The 20,712-nt window shown below is 34.3% G+C and overlaps 2 protein-coding genes across 7 annotated transcripts in view; both read left to right on the top strand.

Moving 5' to 3' along the window:
* Positions 1-4,815, top strand: part of G2E3 (G2/M-phase specific E3 ubiquitin protein ligase) — a 54,040-nt gene extending 49,225 nt beyond the window's left edge. The window contains 3 exon segments of the mRNA XM_082452118.1: positions 2,821-3,011; positions 3,881-4,132; positions 4,135-4,815. Of these exon segments, the coding sequence (XP_082308244.1) occupies positions 2,821-3,011; positions 3,881-4,132; positions 4,135-4,166 (475 nt within the window). The 3' untranslated portion in view covers positions 4,167-4,815.
* Positions 4,816-9,366: 4,551 nt separating this feature from the next.
* Positions 9,367-20,712, top strand: part of SCFD1 (sec1 family domain containing 1) — a 132,001-nt gene continuing 120,655 nt past the window's right edge. For 5 of the 6 annotated variants that reach the window (XR_014261131.1, XR_014261132.1, XR_014261133.1 and 2 more), the window contains exons 1-2: positions 9,367-9,500; positions 12,473-12,543. Coding sequence is in view for 2 of the 6 variants with exons in the window: in XM_082452126.1 (XP_082308252.1) it covers positions 9,443-9,500; positions 12,473-12,543 (129 nt within the window). In the remaining 4 variants the exon portion in view is untranslated. The remainder of the gene's footprint in view (positions 9,501-12,472; positions 12,544-20,712) is intronic. The other variant, XR_014261130.1, reaches the window with a different exon arrangement.

Genomic DNA, 20,712 nt, shown 5'->3' with positions numbered 1-20,712 from the left:
GAATGGTAAAGAAAGTTGTTAATTTTAGAGTAACTAAACACTGATTGTACAAAAAAATTAATGTTTACTTTGGGGATTTATGATACAAGGTGGAACAAAATGTTTAAGTAGCATAGGAAGAGAGAGCTACCAGAATTGCAAGTGTTCTAAGGTCTTTGTATTGTTCAGGAAGAGGGTAAATACCTGATTCACTTTAGATTTCAAATATGCCAATTAAAATTTTGAGGTAACCATTTAAAAAATAAGAACTAGTATAACTTTTTAAATAGAAGGTAAATTGGAATTTTTTTTAAAAAATACAAAAATTGGCAGGAAGGAATAAAAAATATTTTTGTAATTCAGTACAGTTGCCCCAAATAAAGTGACAGAACTAGTTTCCTAAATGTAGTAATAACTATTACTATATAACAATTAGAAAAAATTACTCTCAAAAAAGCAAATTGCAGAAAAATAAGTATACAGTATGGTACCATTATTGGAAAGTTTCAAAACAAGCAAACCAATACTGGTTATTTTTTAGGGATACATATAGAGTGAAACTAAAATGAAATGCAGGCTATAGTAAAAATTTCAGAATAGGTAAATAGCAGTTTCAGGTAGTTTTCTTTGTAAAAGGAGAGAAGGGAAACTGATGAATGGGCAGATTTAGTTGAGTGAATAGAATGTTTTCTTAAAAATAATCTGAGCAAATATAAAATGTTGATGTCTTTCAAAATCAAGTTACAGTCGTGGTTTTCTGTTATTTCCTGGATTTTTATATAAGCTTGAAATATTTCATTTTAATTAAAAGTAAAATTATAAAGGTGAACTTAAGTTTGGCTGAAATTTGCTTCAAAGGTAAGTGTAAGGTGAAAGTTAAAAGCAAGCAAGAAAGGCAGCAATTGTATTGTGGAGGACCTTAAAAGCCATGTTAAGGAGTTTGGACTTTATTTCATGTGCAGAGTGTGTATTATTAGTTTTCTATGGCAGTTGTAAAAAATTATCACAAACTGAGTGGCTTAAAACAACAGAAATTTATTCTCCCATAGTTTTGGAGGCTGGAAGTCCAAAGTCTTGGTGTTGGCAGGGCTTCATTCTTTCTGGGAATTTAGGAAGAGAATCCATTCTTTGCTTCTTTTAGCTTCTGGTGGCTTGTGGTTGTGTAACTCCAATCTCTGAATCTATATCACATGGCCTTTTCCTCTCTGTGTATCTTTTATAAAGACAGTTGTCATTGGACTTAGGGTGAGCCCAGATAACCTAGGTAGAATGATTTCAAGATCGTTAACTTAATTACATCTGCCTGGACCCTTTTTCCAACTAAGATCACATTCACAGGTTCCAGGGAATAGGATGTGGACATATGTTTTGGGGGCCTCCATCCAACATACCTAAGGATGAATGACAGTACGGGGGTTTACATGGAAAATCAACTTGGAAGCTTACACACCTGGTACAACAACAGTTCCACTGGTATATGGAGAAATGAGCAGATAAAAGGGATTTCAAAAAAGGAAATTCATAGGATTTGTAATTAGGAGTGGCAGAGGGAAGAGTTAAGAATGACTTTCAGATTTAGCTACACTAATAGGATGAATAATGGAGGCATTTGTTGTCACTTACGGTTCTGATTTTGGTAGTAAGGTAATTAGCTTTCTTTTGGACTTAATAAGTTTGGGTGCTTGGAATATGTGGTACCCAGTAGTCTGTTGGGTATATATTCTGGGCTGGAAATAATAGATTTTATAGTTAATGAACATAAACCTGCTTAAATAAAGCCATGGGATATGGTAAGAAAAAAGAGAAATTTGCCTTGTTACAGATCCATGAGGGACAAACAGTAACATTTAAGGCAAAGCAAAGAAAGAAGAAGCTTTGTAAGAGACTCGGAAAGTCTGGCCAGAGATATAAGGGGAAACCAGGAGACTGGTCCCATACGTCATTCATGCACTTAGGGCAGTTATTCCTGAGATGTAGAAAGGAGTGGAGGGAAAGTGAATAGGAAATTTAAAAAAGGAGACAGTAAATGTAGGTAAGTCTTTCACATAGGTTGTCTCAAAGGAAAGCAGATGGGATTGAGTGAATTTTTTCCCTTATTCAAAAATGGGAAAGATAGGCATATTTTTGTGCTCTTGAGGAAGAGCTAATAGAAGGGAAGATGAGTCAGTGTAGCAGGGTACCTGAGGAGGTGGATAGGGAATCCAGAGCCACAGTTAGGGCTTAGTCAGTCTGGTAGGCAAAAATGGTATCTTCTTCATTCTTTGCTTATTAGTGAGAATGTGCATTTTTAAAAATTCATTTGTTACTTGTATTTTCTTAATAATGCATTCATATTTTGTATTTCCTATTGAGTTCGTGTAGAAAAATGATTTGTATTTTTGTTATATTAGAGAAATTAGTGTTCTATCATGTATCAGTGTTTTCCCACTTTGTTTTGTCTTTGTTAATTTCTTTTTAGCAGTACATAAGTTTTAAATTTTTATGTGGCTCAAGTTTATGATTCTTTTTCTTTGCAGTCTTTCATTTTATACTAACTAGCTTTGAAGTGTAAAATTTTAGATATCTACTTTTTTCCTCTTAATAAAAAATTGTTAGCTTAATTTTAAAACTATTCCATAAAGCCAAACAATGTAGGCATGTAAAATATTCATTTTATATTAATACATTTGCTTGTTATTGATTTGAACATATCATATCACATAAAGTGTATCCATAGTTTTCTGTGTTTTTCCTTTTTTTTTTCTGTCTTTTTCACACATATATGTGATAGTAAATTAGCTAGAAATGTTCATTCCAAACATATGTGTATGAATGTTGGCTCATTATTTTTCTTCTCTTAAGTTTTAAACAGGGTCTGAAAACTCTTGGTGTTTTGGAGAAAATTCAGACTTATCCAGAAGCATTTTGTAACATCTTCTGTCATAAACCTGAGAATCTTTCCACAAAAATTCTTAGTGATCTTTTTACAGTACACACATTATCTGACGTACAGGCTTTGGGGTTTTGGAACAGTTACTTACAGGCTGTTGAGGGTATGTTGATGTTTTATTTTTATTTAACTGTCTTAGAAACTTTGTTTTGGGATATTTATTTCTTTGAGTTTTGCTTTTTATAGTAAGACTTTAACTACTTATTTACAAAACTTGTTTCAAAACAAGTTTATATGACTGAGTTGAAAGTGATAGGAAAGGTTACATAGTAAAGTTATATTTTTCGGTTGTTTTCCTCTAGGTAATTTGAAGTGAGAGGCATTCTTCCTAGAAAACTTTAAATATACGGGTGATTGCCACAGCACAGGATAGTCTCAAAGCTAGTCATTTACTTCACCTTTTTAAATTTTAAGTTAAATTGAATTATTCCTCATCCATTGGTCAGCATGGTAATGATATTTATCATCAAGCCTTAGCAATGTAAATTCATTCTGTTTAATATGGTATAAAACAATTTAACTTTTAGTTGAAAATTTTTTAGCTAGGTTGTTTGGGTGTTTTATACCATCTTAGTTTTTCCTTTGTTGAAATAGTTTATCAAATAGCAATGGTCTAGAAGTGGCTTAAAATTGTTTGTAGGATCATATCCCCGAAAGATGGAGGTTCAAAACCTACTGAACCTCTTGGACTATATGATAATTTTATATTAAGGAAGACATTTAAATATACAGTGAGTAGGTCAACCAAATGATTGTATGAGTCCTACTTTGAAATTCAAATAAACATGTATTCAGTATACCATTTTCCTATTACTACACTTAGTGATTTAGTTTGCCTCTTATGCATCTACTGTTAATGTGGGTGTCTCTGCCTTTCAACATGTCTAGTCTAGTTGGGGAAGAGTCTATGATGGTAGCAATATATAACATGGATTTTTTTTTCTTTTTTTCCTTTTTTGGTATTCTTTTCAGATGGTAAATCTACAGTAACAATGGAAGACATTCTTATTTTTGCTACTGGTTGCAGTTCCATTCCACCTGCTGGATTTAAACCCACTCCATCAATTGAGTGCCTTCATATGGATTTTCCTGTTGGAAACAAGTGTAATAACTGCTTAGCTCTTCCTATCACCAGTACATATAAAGAATTTCAAGAAAATATGGACTTTGCCATAAAAAACACTCTAAGATTAGAAAAGGAAGAAAATTCTCACTTCATTGGACATTAACTGTTTTGAACAAAGAGACGCTTCTTTAAAAGCTGCTGTTGATACTTTTTGTTTCAGAAATCTGTCCATCATCACTTTTGAGCAAACTTGGCCCAATAAAATATATGATATGAACATAAAGGAATATTTTGGCTACTTAAGCTAAAAAGTTTTTTTGTTAAGGTGTACCAGTCAGAGTTGATACTTTTCTATTTTCTTAATATACATGCTTCATAAACCTCAATATAAATACTTTTAGAATGGCTGTACAGACTTTCAAGTATAGTGGCATGCTATATATAAGAAGAAAACTTTTACTCACTGTTTTTGTAAATTGGGATTAGCTATAGGATGCCACGGTGATTTTTCTAGTTTTATGCAATTTTCAAATTATTACTTATTTTATTTTAAAGCATTAAATAGGAAAGCTAAATGATAAACCTTGTTATATAAATCAAAGGCATATATTTTGGGGTATGTGTTATATGTATCCTTTTCTAGGATGGCACTAAATTCGTTGTTAAAAATGTTTTTAGATTATTAAGTTATGTTAAAATAGATCCACACTGCAATTAGATTATGCCTAAGGGGAAGTATTATATTAAAAAGCAGAATTGCACAAATATTCTAGAATCTATGGACATTCCATAGTCTTAAAACACTTCTGAGGTGGATTAAAATACAGTTGAAAATCCCTAAGTAAGTGTCTTCTTTAAAGCCTTTGGCTTTAATCATAGGAATTTTTTTTTTTCCTGTATCCCATGTGTGGCATTAGACCACATTATGTCTGATCCACATTTTAGGTTATCTGAATAGAATGATCTCTGTGGATTGCCATTTGGTAGGTTTGGCTATTTGACAGTTATTTATTATCAGGATGGTTGTATGAAAGGTAAGCTGGCACCATTGCATTATATAGTTATCTTCTTTGCTTTTGAAAGATACCTGTTATATAAACAATGTAGAAATGTGTAAGAAAGAATTACAAATAGAATGAAAAACCCAGTCTAATCTCAACCATGCAGAATTAACTGTTATCCTTCTATAAACTCTTCCATTTCCTTTCTTTTTTAACTTTATTAATGCTACTAAAAGTCAAAGAATACCTAGAAGTAACAAGGGATTCTGTAATAACAATTTGAAGATACCTAATCCTGTAGTTGTGTCACCATATTTGTACTCTTGCAAAAGAAGAAACTGGAAAAGTCTAATGTCCCTAATCTGTTACTGAATATAAAATGGGTTTTTCACCAGAATAAATCGTATGAGAGGTAAAATGCTTGATTTTAAGCACATTTTTCTTGCTACATAAAGCAGGTATCAGCCATCATATTCTCATCCTCTCTAAGAAGCATCCTTAAATTATTGATATTTTTAAAGACAAATGACAGGATTGGTTTGATACTGGTAATAAATCTCTTATTAATACCAAAGGAAAACTAAAACATAATCCTAGTATAATTTTGTTACATTTTCTAACAGACCCCGCAAATTAAAGTTTAACTTGAAGGTTTTAAAACATTAAACAAGGCATTTCTTTGTCTTGTGTTGAATTCTGTTAAATTATCAAAAGTAATTAAAGGATCAATTATCAAAAAAGGTTTAACCTCACCATACAGCTTTTATTCCAAATGTGTTGATAAACTGGATATTTTATTTCTTAACCTACCTAGTTTTTATAAAATTTTAAAAGCCATTAAACTAATACAAACCAGAAAACCTAATTAAAGCTATTTTCTGGTTATCTGTAGTTTGAATTCATTTAATTACAGTGGTAATTAAAGCTGTTAAAGCTCACATGCTTTTTGGGTGGGGAGGGCTGGTGGGGAGGCAGTGTGCTTGGGTTGGCTACAATTAAAAAGTGTTTCAATTCTTTTATGTGTAGACAGGGCCTTAGGGATAAGGTGATGTAAATTACTTAGTATATTCACATTTTAAAGTGAAGTGTAAATATTCATATTGCAAAATATTTTCTGGCTTTAAGGATGTTCCATCAGTATGATTTTAGATTAATCTTTACAGTCAAGATATGTCAGAGAAACCTGTAGGTTATTTTCTGCATTGTTACTATGTCAAATGGTTGGTATTATGTTTGTTCTTTTTCTGTTCATTGTTATAGCCAATGCATAGTTCCTACTGACAGATTTTAAAAAGGAATTATGCTATAAACCTTTATAAATGTGTATATGTATTTCTTAAATATTTCAATGGTTAAATGCCATATATTTCAAGCTTGTTTTCTGTTACTCTCATTATCAAGAAAAAGCATAAATTCGCCTTGTATGCATCTACTGTTAATGGCCTTAGGTTAGTTTTATACTCATTTTTTTTAAACAATTTTAAATTTTTTGGTGTGAGAACTGCATCTGAAGGCATTTTATACAATTCTCTACTATTCTTGTACTTAGTCATTTTACTATTTTAGTATTTAAGGTAAAGATTCTTTAAAATATCTCATCAGAAACTAGCTCATGACTTTATACTTTGTAATATTTAATTTCCATATTATAAATTAGTCATTATTTGTTTGGGTCAAGTAAAAAGCTTTCATTTGAGAATTTACTTTGGCTTCTGCTTTATTCCAAACTTCTTATAATTTTTTCCCCTAATTATATGGAAGCTCTTGGAACTTTTGTACTCAATGCTAAATGTGCAGTAAAGGAGAATGTGATATAATAGGTAAGTTTTCTCGGTGACTTTGCCTTTTACATTCAGTCATTATAAGAAAATGATTAGAACAAGATTCTATTTATAAATGTGTAATTCTTATATATAGTGCTTATCACAGCTTTGTTGCTAATTTTACAATAAGCTATTAAACTAGGTTTATGCTCTAAGTGATGCAATGTAAAGCATAAAACACATTGATGGATTACTTGAATGTGTATTACGTATAGTTTAGGAAAATTTGGATTGCTTTGAAGAAATCCTATTTTCAAGTTCTCATTTTGACTGTTATCTTTTCAAATTGCCAAACATATTCCAATGTCTACTGTATGCCAGGTATTATGTTAGGTGATAGTTTATGTCAGCCTAGTTTCCCTTTTTTTAAAAGACTTCAGATACAACAAAAAAAAATGACACTTATAATGAAGTTTTCTAAATAAATGTGTTTCTGCTACTAAATGTGAAGTGCTTATATAAACTAAATCAAGTAACTTGTTAGGATTTAACAAGGTTAAGATTCTGACAATACCGTGTAGATAATAGATCCTTTCCCCATTTGAGAGATCCTGCAAGCAGTTATTGGCTGACACCTAGGAACCTCTCTTGAATGAGCTGTCCTGAGGTATTCTCTGTTAAAACTATCCCCTAATGTAAAATAATAGTTTGCCAGAATAATTATATTATTTTAGCCAAAAATCTGGATAGGTAGAGTCAGTTAAACAGCTAAAAAAATTAGGTTAACTAACACTCTAACAGCCACAGTTTAATCCTTTCCTTATTCTAATAACACATTACAAATACCTTACTCAGTCTTAGCATTACAGGGACTGTTTGTTTACTGCCACTGTTCTGTGGGACATATATTTCCTATACATTTGTTTGCCCACACTATGTGCACTCCTTGGTCAGGACAGTTTTTATCATTTCAAATGTATATACTGTACACAAATGTTAAACATGCCTTAGTGTTCTATGTCATATGAGTCATATATTTTGGGAGGTCTATGCTGGAGCTCTGAAATGGTTAGATTTGCATTTGAAAGTAGAAGTAACCAAATGAACAAGATTGGGCTCTCCGATGTTGACAGTGGGAAAGCCTGTTTATTTTATATTCCATGAAGACAAAAAATTAAGTAGAACTTTCCCATAGGGCAGGAACTGTCATCTCTGTTTAAATGCAACACACCTAGTTCATTGGTGATTCCACTTTTTTTTATTCCACATATAGGAAGCAGTAAAAAATCAGCTATAAGATGAGTATGGTCTGAGGATCTAATATATAACGTGACTGTAGTTAACTGTACTGTATAATTGAAATATGCTAAGAGAGTAGAATGCAAAAGTTTTCACCAAAAAATAAATATATATATATATATATATATATATATATATATGTGTGTGTGTGTGTGAGATGATAGATGTGGTAAATAACTAAGTGGGGGGAATTCTTTCACAATGTATACATATATATCATATCATCACAATGTACGTTTCAGATATGTTGCCAGATTTATCAATTATACCCTCAAAAAAGGTGAAAAAAATTTACACAAGGAAAAAAAAAAATGTAGGTCCAGTTCTAGGGTGTTCCCTAATGGCATTAAGAATGAGATCACCTGTCTTTAAGTTTCATAAAAATAAACTTTTGTGTTTTGTTTAAAAAATTTGCTCTTTATGTAATTGTTGGGGTAACTTAATTTCTCATAAATTCAAAAAGTTAAGTTTTCAGACCAGTTTTTGAGGCACAGGGTCTATAATTTCATTTCAGAATTTGGTGAAGCTTCAGAATGAACATATTCAATAACTAATGCAATATCCTAAGTGAACTCTGTTGACCATATGGGAAATGAGTTGTGTCCATTTTTGACATCCAGTAAAAAAAAATCTATGGATTAAATTAGAAATCATTAATATTGGATACATTTTGTCATCACATGGCTTTGTGTACATTAAGACACCTGCACTATCCACTTACACCCTCTGCCAAAGTAATGTTTTGTGATTTTGCAGTTACTAAAAGGAGGAAAATACGAACTGCCATTTTGCGCCTTCCTGGCTTCTGTGTCCATGCAGGCAAAACAACCCCATGCAGCTAGACCATTATGCCTAACAGATGAGATTAAGAAATCTGCCTGATTAGAGCAATGCTCCGAAGCCGCCTGTTTCCCAGAAAAGGAGCAAACGGGAGACCCCTCCTGCTGCACTGGGGAAACAGAAGGGAGCTAGCATTTAAGTGCCAATTTTGTTCCAGGAGCTTCATTTACTTTAGTCCTGTGATCCTTAAGCTCCTAGATTATTATCACCACAAGAGATCTGTAGACGACCAAACTAACAGTTCAGTACTTAGGTCCTTAGCACTACAACACGCTCCTGCCCTAAGAGCTCACTTTAAAGCAGCTACCCTTTGAGAAGCTGTGGCTTGATTAGACAGGATAAAAATTCCTACTATTCCGCCGCTGGAAAGTAAACACTGCCAGGTGTTCGGGTATTATTCCCACGTTGGGTCTCTAAGTTTTGTGGAGAGAGCTGAGAGTATGGGAGGGTCACCCTGGAGGAGGCGGGGTTCGGCCTTCTATGGTCCCGCCCCTCCGATCTTTGCTTCCGGGGCGGTCGGGGAGGCCACGTCAACATCGGGCTCTGCTCTCAAGCCGGGCAGTGTATGGTGGGAGTCAAGATGGCGGCGGCCGCAGCAGCCAGTATTCGAGAGAGACAAACAGGTACCGACTTATTCCCTTCTCTTCCCTGCGGTTTTGTGCTTGCCGTGAGGACATATTCCTCCTCTTGTCGCCCTCACTTGGTCGCCGTGCGTGCAGTTCGGAGACGGACCTCCAATAGTTTAATCCCGTTCTCAGACCATCGAGAGCCCTTCCCCTTTTGAGTTTTTAGGGAAGAGATGCCATTAGCTTGAGAACTCGTCTCTCAGATGTGGTGCCGGAGAGGGGGCTTCAGGGGTGAGCGGGTTGCTGCGGTCCTGCTCTAGTCTCTTTCCTACTGGGCCTCAAAAGGCCATGGCGACCAGATCTGGCACCTGGCATTTCCCGCCCCGTGTTGCCACTTATGAGGTCTTCAGGTTTGTTTCTGCGCGTGGTTAAGTTCTCTCCCATTTTAATGTTGAGAGTTTCATTTTCCGGCACTTACATCACAGTTAAAAATTTAGATGCTCTTTTCAGAGCAGATTACATTCTGCCATTTCTCTCCTGTGGACCAGTCTTTGGGGGTACCTGAAGAGAAACGCCTTGTGATAAAGATTTCCGTCTTCAGCATGCTGGAATGGGATATAAGAATGGCAAAACGCATGAATTAATACCTTTCCCATTTTAATTATTTGGCAAATTAGTGTTTTTAAACTACGCATTATTAGTTTCATGTTTAGCAGAGCATGGTTATATAGCTTCCATTTATACCGTGAAGTATAGTTTTTAAAAATACATATTCTTTCCCTTGAGCTTTGATATTTTTCCACCTTAGATAATTTTAGTTTTGCCTGATTTTTTGGAAACTTCTGATGGCAACTTGGTTTATACCTGTTAGCTAATTGTCTTGAAAGTTGGCAAACTGTTAATTCTGAGGAGCTAATAGAGATAAGCCATTAAGAATTTGCATATTTGGAAGTTCTGTCTCTTTTAATTATGTTCTTTTGCATATAAATCGGAATAGGAATATAACTGGTTACAATTAATATGACCTACAGAAAGGATTTTGGCTGTACTTGATTCCTTCCTTTGGAATTCAAAGAAAAATTAATGATAGACTTCAATCTACTAACGACACACAGTGCATAATGAGTTGTGTTCTGCATTTCCCCAATAGATAATGTAGTGTAAGCTATCAGATGAAGTCAGGTGTAACTTAAATATATGAAAGTCCAAATAAAATTTGGGAAATAACTGCCATTCATTACATCTGTGTAAGCAAATAGAAGCCCCACTTGTCTTTGCACTATGGTTCTGACAGCTTAATGAACCTCAATGAACTAGGTCATACTACATATTAAAATAAAAAAAAACATGTTAAGGGAGACTCTGTACCAATATAAGGGAGCTTTTTGAAAAATGAAGTTTGGATGGTAGTAATTTTTATATGCAGAAACTTTGTAGAATGTTAAAGTCTAGTAGTATAATATGGATTTCTGCAGAAATAAACTTCATTGTAGCAAGATTTCACATCATTACTACATAGGTTATGCCAGGTTTATCAAATTAGTACTCCAGTTGAGTTCTGTCTTACTTTGGGAGAAAGGTAAACTATGTTCTATAGTAGGACAAGTAAACATTTCCCTGATGCCTATTGAGAATGTTTTGGGAAATAAATCACAATTGAGTCTTAGACCATGTACTTTATTAACAAATCCATTGTGTCAAAATCCCTGTTAACAAGTTAGCCAAGGCTCAGAAATGGGGAAATTCACCAAGATGGAGCTGAGAAGGCAAGCGTGGGAATACCTGCTGATAGGGGCCTCTTTCAGTTACCGAAGCTCTGGAGAACACCATGTACCTGGAACTCATATGTACCACAGGCTGTGATTCTTCCTAGGTGTCCTCTGTGAACTATTGTCACATCTGTGAGCTTCTGAAGTAGGTCTAAATTATGGGCGATGTATATTATTGGCTGGACATTAGGTACTAACATTTTACCAACAAATCATCTCTGTATCTCTACACATATATAAATATATCACTGAAGTGCAATCTCTTATTATTTTAACCTGCTTCAAGAAATAAGCATTGAATAGAAGTTTTTCTAGTGAGTGAATATGCTATAAATTGATACGCAGGTGATTTGAGTATTATAATCTTCTCTGGTAGGTGTTTAGCTTGTAGATTATTCTGTATTACTTAATAAAACCTAATCCAAATGCTTTTTAAAAATCAACCAAGTAGATTTTAGGGTTACCAATCATTTAAACATTTAATCAGATAACTACTACCCTCCCTTGAATATTTGGCCGTCTCAACTTCACATAAAAGTGTATCAAGATTTTTATTTCCCTTAGAAAATATTTGAGTCTGCTGTAACACATGAACAGATGAGCAGTAAAAACCACAAAATACTGTAAGACATAAAGTGTAACTGCTATGATTATAGAATTGTATATTTTTTAAGCAGGAGTTATCAGTTACCTACCACATCTATAGGAAAGTCTCACTAGTGAATCTGACAGGATAAATTGGCCGTAGAATGCACTCCAGGATAACTAAAAAATAGATCTGCTGTATTTAGGTTTTAAACCATTTAAATATGAACCAATTAAATATATCATAGAGGATTTTTGGTTTTAGAAAAACTTATCTTAATCTATGCTTTCAGCCACACAGTAAATAGACAACAGCACCAGTTATCTATCGAGGCCACTGCAAGGTCGTGATTGACAATTTCTTTTTGCATCTATATAAAATGTAGTGTAGTATCATCAGGAGACATGGAAAAGGCTTCTTCCTGAACATTTTTCACATTTTAATCTGGGCAAAGACGCTTAAATTAGAAAATCTCCCAGACAACATCCCTTTAGTTGTTGATGAAACTTTCTTACAAAGTCTGATCCTACTTCTACATATGCATTAATGTTGATTAATCAGTTTTACTAGAGTGATTTGTGCATTTTGTTTTGAGGTAATAAGTAATAAGTGTGGTGGAAAAATGAAATCCTAAAAACATTGGTAATATTTAATAAGACTGTTTTCATTTCCAGTGGCTTTGAAGCGTATGTTGAATTTTAATGTGCCTCATATTAAAAACAGCACTGGAGAACCAGTATGGAAGGTAAGAGACTTTATGTTAATGGGGATTATTTTCTTTCTCTCAGCCCTTATTGGTGGTGATTGGAGGGAATTTCTTGTTAATACTGAACAGTAGCACATTTTAGTTGTAATGCCTGAATATTTTACTTTTACTTAGCATGGCTTATTAATGTGAATCTTTTTTTTTAAAACTGAAGTATAGTTGATGTACAATATTGTGTTCATTTCAGGTGTACAGCAAAGTGATTCAGTTATACATATAGAATTTTTTCAGATTATTTTCCATTATAGGTTATTACAAGATATTGAATGTATTTCCCTATGTTATACAGTAAATGCTTGTTGTGTATCTATTTTACATACAGTAGTTTGTATCTGTTAATCCGTACTCCTGATTTATCCCTCCCCCCCTTCCCTTTCCCATTTGGTAACCATTAGTTTGTTTTCTATGTCTGTGAGTCTGTTTCTCTTTTTTATATAGATTCATTTCTATTATTTTTTAGATTCCACATATAAGTGATATCATATAATATTTGTCTTTCTCTCTCAGACTTACTTCACTTAGTGTGATATTCTCTAGGTCCATCCATCTTGCTGCAAATAGCAATATTTCATTCTTTTTTATGACTGACTAATATTTCATTGTATACATATACCACATCCTCTTTTTGTTTTTCCTAGTATTGGGAAAATTTTTATTTTATTTTTGAATTTAATTTTATTTATTTGTTTTTTATACAGCAGGTTCTTATTAGTTCTTTATTATATACATATTAGTGTATATATGTCAATCCCAATCTCCCAATTCATCCCGCCACCACCACCACCTCCCTCCCCACCCCGCTATCCCCCCTTGGTGTCCATACGTTGGTTCTCTACATCTGTGTCTCTATTTCTGCCTTGCAAACCAGTTCATCGGTGCCATTTTTCTAGATTCCATATATATGCGTTAATATACGGTATTTGTTTTTCCCTTTCAGTCTTACTTCACTCTCTATGACACTCTCTAGGTCCATCCATGTCTCTACAAATGACCCAATTTCATTCCTTTTTATGGCTGATTAATATTCCATTGTATGTACGTACCACATCTGCTTTATCCATTCTTCTGTCGATGGGCATTTAGGTTGCTTCCATGACCTGGGTATTGTAAATAGCGCTGCAATGAACATTGGGGTACATGACTCTTTTTGAATTATGGTTTTCTCTGGGCATATGCCCAGTAGTGGGATTGCTGGGTCATATGGTAATTCCGCTTTTAGTTTTTTAAGGCTGTCCTCCATAGGGGCTGTATCAGTTTACATTCCCACCAACAGTGCAAGAGGGTTCCCTTTTCTCCACACCCTCTCCAGCATTTGCTGTTTGTAGATTTTCTGATGATGCCCTTTCTAACCAGTGTGAGGTGATACCTCATTGTAGTTTTGATTTCCATTTGTCTAATAATTAGTGATGTTGTGCAGCTTTTCATGTGCCTGTGGCCATCTGTATGTCTTCTTTGGAGAATTGTCTATTTAGGTCTTCTGCCCATTTTTTGATTGGGTTTTTTTTTTTTTTTATATTGAGCTGCATGAGCTGTTTATATAGTTTGGAGATTAATCCTTTGTCCATTGATTCATTTGCAAATCTTTTCTCCCATTCTGAGGGCTGTCTTTTTGTCTTATTTATAGTTTCCTTTGCTGTGCAAAAGCTTTTAAGTTTCATTAGGTCCCATTTGTTTATTTTTGGTTTTATTTCCATTACTCTAGGAGGTGGGTCAAAAAGATTTTGCTGTGATTTATGTCAGAGAGTGTTCTTCGTATGTTTTCCTCTAAGAGTTTTATGGTGTCCAGTCTTACATTTAGGTCTTTAATCCATTTTGAGTTTATTTTTGTATATGGTGTTAGGGAGTGTTCTAATTTCATTTTACATGTAGCTGTCCAGTTTTCCCAGCACCACTTATTGAAGAGACTGTCTTTTCTCCACTGTATATTCTTGCCTCTTTTATCACAGCTTAGTTGACCATAGGTGCGTGGGTTTATTTCTGGGCTTTCTATCCTATTCCATTGATCTATATTTCTGTTTTTGTGCCAGTACCATACTGTCCTGATGACTGTAGCTATGTGGTATAGTCTGAAGTCAGGGAGCCTGATTCCTCCAGCTCCGTTTTTTTCCTTCAAGGCTGCGTTGGCTATTCAGGGTCTTTTGTGTCTCCATACAAATTTTAACATTTTTTGTTCTAGTTCTGTAAAAAATGCCATTGGTAATTTGATAGGGATTGCATTGAATCTGTAGATTGCTTTGGGTAGTATAGTCATTTTCACAATGTTGATTCTTCCAATCCAAGAACATGGTATATCTGTCCATCTGTTTCTGTCATCTTTGATTTCTTTCATCAGTGTCTTATAGTTTTCTGAGTACAGGTCTTTTAGGTAGGTTTATTTGTAGCTATTTTATTCTTTTTGTTGCAGTGGTGAATGGGATTGTTTCCTTAATTTCTCTTTCTGATCTTTTGTTGTTAGTGTATAGTAATGCAAGAGATTTCTGTGCATTAATTTTGTATCCTACAACTTTACCGGATTCATTGATTAGCTCTATTAGTTTTCTGGTGGCATCTTTAGGATTATCTATGTGTAGTATCATGTCACCTGCAAACAGTGACAGTTTTACTTTTTCTTTTCCAATTTGTATTCCTTTTATTTCTTTTTCTTCTCTGATTGCTGTGGCTAGGACTTCCAAAACTATGTTGAATAATGGTGGCAAGAATAGACATCCTTGTCTATTTCCTGATCTTAGAGGACATGATTTCAGTTTTTCATCATTGAGAATGATGTTTGCTGTGGGTTTGTCACATATGGCTTCTATTATGTTGAGGTAGGTTCCCTCTATGCCCACTTTCTGGAGAGTTTTTATAGAAATGGGTGTTGATTTTTGTCAAAAGCTTTTTCTGCATCTGTTGAGAGAATCACATGGTTTTTATTCTTCAATTTGTTAATATGGTGTATCACATTGATTGATTTGCGTATGTTGAAGAATCCTTGCATCCCTGGGCTAAATCCCACTTGATCATGGTGTATGATCCTTTTAATGTGTTGTTGGATTCTGTTTGCTAGTATTTTGTTGAGGATTTTTGCGTCTAAATTCATCAGTGATATTGGTCTGTAATTTTCTTTTTTTGTGGTATCTTTGTCTGGTTTTGATATCAGGGTGATGATGACCTCATAGAGTGAGTTTGGGAGTGTTCCTTCCTCTGCAATTTTTTGGAAGAGTTTGAGAAGGATAGGTGTTAGCTCTTCTCTAAATGTTTGACAGAATTCCCCTGTGACCATCTGGTCCTGGACTTCTGTTTGTTGGAAGATTTTTAATCACAGTTTCAATTTCATTACTTGTGATTGGTCTGTTCATATTTTCTATTTCTTCCTGCTTTGGTCTTGGTAGGTTATACCTTTGTAAGAATTTGTCCATTTCTTTCAGGTTGTCCATTTTATTGGCATAGAGTTCCTTGTAGCAGTCTCTTACGATGCTTTGTATTTCTGCGGTGTCCGTTGTAACTTCTCCTTTTTCATTTCTAATTTTATTTATTTGAGTCCTCTCCCTCTTTTTCTTGATGAGTCTGGCTAAAGGTTTATCAATTTTGTTTTTCTTCTCAAAGAACCAGCTTTTAATTTTATTGATCTTTGATATTGTTTTCTTTGTTTCTATTCCATTTATTTCTGCTTTGATCTTTATGATTTCTTTCCTTCTACTAACTTCGGGTTTTGTTTGTTTTTCTTTGTCTAGTTCCTTTAGGTGTAAGGTTAGATTGTTTATTTGAGATTTTTCTTGTTTCTTGAGGTAGGATTGTATTGCTATAAACTTCCCTCTTAGAACTGCTCTTGCTACATCCCATAGGTTTTGGATCGTTGTGTTTTTGTTTTCATTTGTGTCTAGGTATTTTTTGATTTCCTCTTTGATTTCTTCAGTGATATCTTGGTTATTTAGTAATGTATTGTTTAGCCTCCATGTGTTTGTTATTTTTACGGGGTTTTTTCCCTGTAATTTATTTCTAATCTCATAGTGTTGTGGTCAGAAAAGTTGCTTGATATGATTTCAATTTTCTTAAATTTACCAAGGCTTGATTTATGACCCAAGATGTGATCTATCCTGGAGAATGTTCCGTGTGCACTTGAGAAGAAAGTGTAATCTGCTGTTTTTGGATGGAATGTCCTACAAATATCAATTAAGTCTATGTGGTCTATTGTGTTATTTAAAGCTTGTGTTTCCTTATTAATTTTCTGTCTGGATGATCTGTTCATTGGTGTAGGTGAGGTGTTAAAGTCCCCCACTATTATTGTGTCACTGTTTATTTCCTCTTTTATAGCTGTTAGCATTTTCCTTATGTATTGAGGTGCTCCTATGTTGTGTGCATATGTATTTATAATTGTTATATCTTCTTCTTGGATTGATCCCTTGATCGTTATGTAGTGTCCTTCCTTGTCTCTTGTAACATTCTCTATTTTAAAGTCTATTTTATCTGATATTAGAATTGCTACTCCAGCTTTCTTTTCATTTCCATTTGCATGGAATATTGTTTTCAATCCCCTCACTTTCAGTCTATATGTGTCCCTAGGTCTGAAGTGGGTCTCTTGTAGATAGCATACATATGGGTCTTGTTTTTGTATCCATTCAGCAAACCTGTGTCTTTTGGTTGGAGTATTTAATCCATTCACATTTAAGGTAATTATTGATACGTATGTTCCTATGACCATTTTCTTAATTGTTTTGGGTTGTTTTTGTAGGTCCTTTTCTTCTCTTGTGTTTCCCACTCAGAGAAGTTCCTTTAGCATTTGTTGTAGAGCTGGTTTTGCGGTGCTGAATTCTCTTAGCTTTTGCTTGTCTGTAAAGCTTTTGATTTCTCCTTCGAATCTGAATGAGATCCCTGCTGGGTAGAGTAATCTTGATTGTAGGTTCTTCCCTTTCATCACTTTAAATATATTGTGCCACTCCCTTCTGGCTTGTAGAGTTTCTGCTGAGAAATCAGCTGTTAACCTTACGGGAGTTCCCTTGTATGTTATTTGTCGTTTTTCCCTTGTTGCTTTCAATAATTTTTCTTTGTCTTTAATTTTTGCCAGTTTGATTACTATGTGTCTCAGCATGTTTCTCCTTGGGTTTATCCTGCCTGGGACTCTCTGTGTTTCCTAGACTTGGGTGGCTATTTCCTTTCCCATGTTAGGGAATTTTTTGACTATAATCTCTTCAAATATTTTCTCGGGTCTTTTCTCTCTCTCTTCTCCTTCTGGCACCCCTATAATGTGAATGTTGTTGTGTTTAATGTTTTTCCAGAGGTCTCAGGCTGTCTTCATTTCTTTTCATTCTTTTTTCTTAATTTTGTTCTGCGGCAGTGTATTCCACCATTCTTTCAGGTCACTTATCCATTCTTCTACCTCAGTTATTCTGCTATTGATTCCTTCTAGTGTATTTTTCATTTCAGTTATCATATTGTTCATCTCTGTTTGTTTGTTCTTTAATACTTCTAGGTCTTTGTTAAACATTTCTTGCATCTTCTTGATCTTTGCCTCCATTCTTTTTCCGAGGTCCTGGATCATCTTCACTATCATTATTCTGAATTCTTTTTCTGGCAGGTTGCCTATCTCCACTTCATTTATTGTTTTTCTGGGGTTTTATCTTGTTCCTTCATCTGGTACATAGCCTTCTGCCTTTTCATTTTGTCTGTCTTTCTGTGAATGTGGTTTTTGTTCCACAGGCTGCAGGATTGTAGTTCTTCTTGTTTCTCCTCATACCACATCCTCTTAAACTAGTCATCTGTTTATGGGCCCTTGGGTTGTTTCCACATCTTGGCTATTGTAAATAGTGCTGCTATGAACATTGGGGTACATATATCTTTTCAAATTAGAGTTTTCATTTTTTCCAGATATATACCCAGGAGTGGGAATCCTGGATCATATTGTAGCTCTATTTTTAGTTTTTTAAGGAACCTCTGTACTGTTTTCCATAGTGGCTGTACCAGTTTACATTACCACCAGCAGTGTATGAGGGTTCCCTTTTCTCCACACTCTCTCCAGCATTTATTTGTCGACTTTATGATGATAGCCATCCTGACCAATGTGAGGCGATACCTCATTGTGGGTTTGATTTGCATTTCTCTAATGATTAGTGGTGTTGAGCATCTTTTCATGTGCCTGTTTGCCATCTGTATGTCTTCTTTGGAGAGATGTCTATTTAGATCTTCTGCCCATTTTTTGATTGAATTGTTGGTTTTTTTGATATTGAGTTGTATGAGCTGTTAGTATAGTTTGGATATTAACCCACTGTTGGCCGCATTACTTGCAAATATTTTCTCTCATAACATTTTTCACAGAACTAGAACAAATAATCCTAAAATTTATATGGAACCACAAAAGACCCAGAATTGCCAAAGCAATCCTGAGAAAAAAGAACAAAGCTGGAGGCATAACCCTCCCAGACTTCAGACAATACTACAAAGTTACAATAGTCCAACAGCATGGTATTGGCACAAAAACAGACAAATAGATCAATGGATCAGAATAGAGAGCCCAGAAAGAGACCCACACACCTACGGTCAATCTATGACAAAGGAGGCAAGAACATACAATGGAGAAAAGACAGTGTCTTCAACAAGTGATGGACAGGTACATGTAAATCAGTGAAATTAGAACATTCCCTCATACCACATACAAAAATAAGTTCAAAATGGTTTAAAGACCTAAATGTCAGACATGACACCATAAAACTCCTAGAAGAGAATATAGGCAAAACATTCTCTGACATAAATCATAGCAGTATTTTCTTATCAATCTCCCAAGGCAAAGGAAATAAAAGCAAAAATAAACAAATGGGACCTAATCAAACTTAAAAGCTTTTGCACAGCTAAGGAAACCATCAACAAAATGAAAAGACAACCTGCAGAATGGGAGAAAATGTGAATCCTTTTTGATAAATATTTTATGGAATGACACAGGCAATGATAATAATATTCATCTAGAGAATCCAGCTGATTTCTTAGGTGGGGCCTCACTGATAGGTCTTTATTCCAGTTGAAGTTTTGTTCCTTAGCTTTACAAATCCAGAATTTTGATCTTGCAAGCTTTCTTAAGGTTACTCAGACTTAGGGATACTGGTCCATTTTAATCAACTAATGAGAGAGTGATCTGTAAACCAGAATGCATTTTATTAATTTATGATATATAAAACTGTCAGTAAAAATGTTAATTGGACCAGAAAGCAATCTATAATCTTTTTCCTTTGAGAAATGCTGGAGAATCTTTTAAAATTCCTATTCTTTGAGCTCCTTCATTCTAAACTTCATAATCACTGTTTCTTTTTCTTCAAAGAGATTATAATACAGTTGATTAGGTCTAAACTTGTTAGATTATAGTCAGTTTATACTTCTCTCTTTGTAAGAATCAAGAACAGATCAACTTGGTTACAGTTTGGGGTGTTTTGAAAACTCTAATGAGTCTTGCTAAGTCCTTTGGATTAACTCTAAAGGTGATTAAAGTCATCTGAAAAATGATTTATAATTTAAGCTTTAGCGTGTCCCCTCATTTTCCTATTCCTTCCTGTTTATTTGTAGTCATCTTCTTATTGCCCTTTGCGTAAACTCTACTTGTTTATTCTTTCTAGTGCCTATGTTCAGCATTTGAATTAAATAACTTGAGAATTTCTGGGGTATAGATTTGTGTCAGATTCTTTCCCTACCCGTCACTTCTCTATCACAAGATTAATAATACAGATATATTGAGGTGTAAGGAAGGAAGATTTTTGAAGGATATAACATCCAGCCTTTTGTAACTGGAGCAGGAAGATTTTTAGCTTTTCTATCCTTTGTTTGAATGCTGGCATTCAAACAAACCATGTTTTTGTATGACAGTATGTTTCATCCTCTCATTAGCAATTTCTTACTCCATTAAGAATTATTGATTGAGTAGTGGAAAACACCTATTAGTTGAAGGGTCTCTTTTATTTGCCTAGACTCTAAAACTAATTCTGAGTTTGAAGACCCAGTTGGAATACTTACTACTCATCAGAGGTGTCAGTTTTAACACTTTCAGAATGTGAGGAAATGCATGAGATACTTAAATTACTAAATTTTCTTTACAGTCTTGGAACTTGTTAAGCATTAGTTTTGAAAGTGACTAATTTTTACTTCTCTTTTTAGAAAGGATATATGTGAATGGGATAGGGGAGTGTAAGT

The sequence above is a fragment of the Balaenoptera physalus genome (assembly GCF_965194825.1).
Source record: "Balaenoptera physalus genome assembly, chromosome: 2".
Classification (NCBI taxonomy): domain Eukaryota; kingdom Metazoa; phylum Chordata; class Mammalia; order Artiodactyla; family Balaenopteridae; genus Balaenoptera; species Balaenoptera physalus.
This window is presented reverse-complemented; position numbering and strand designations above follow the sequence as displayed.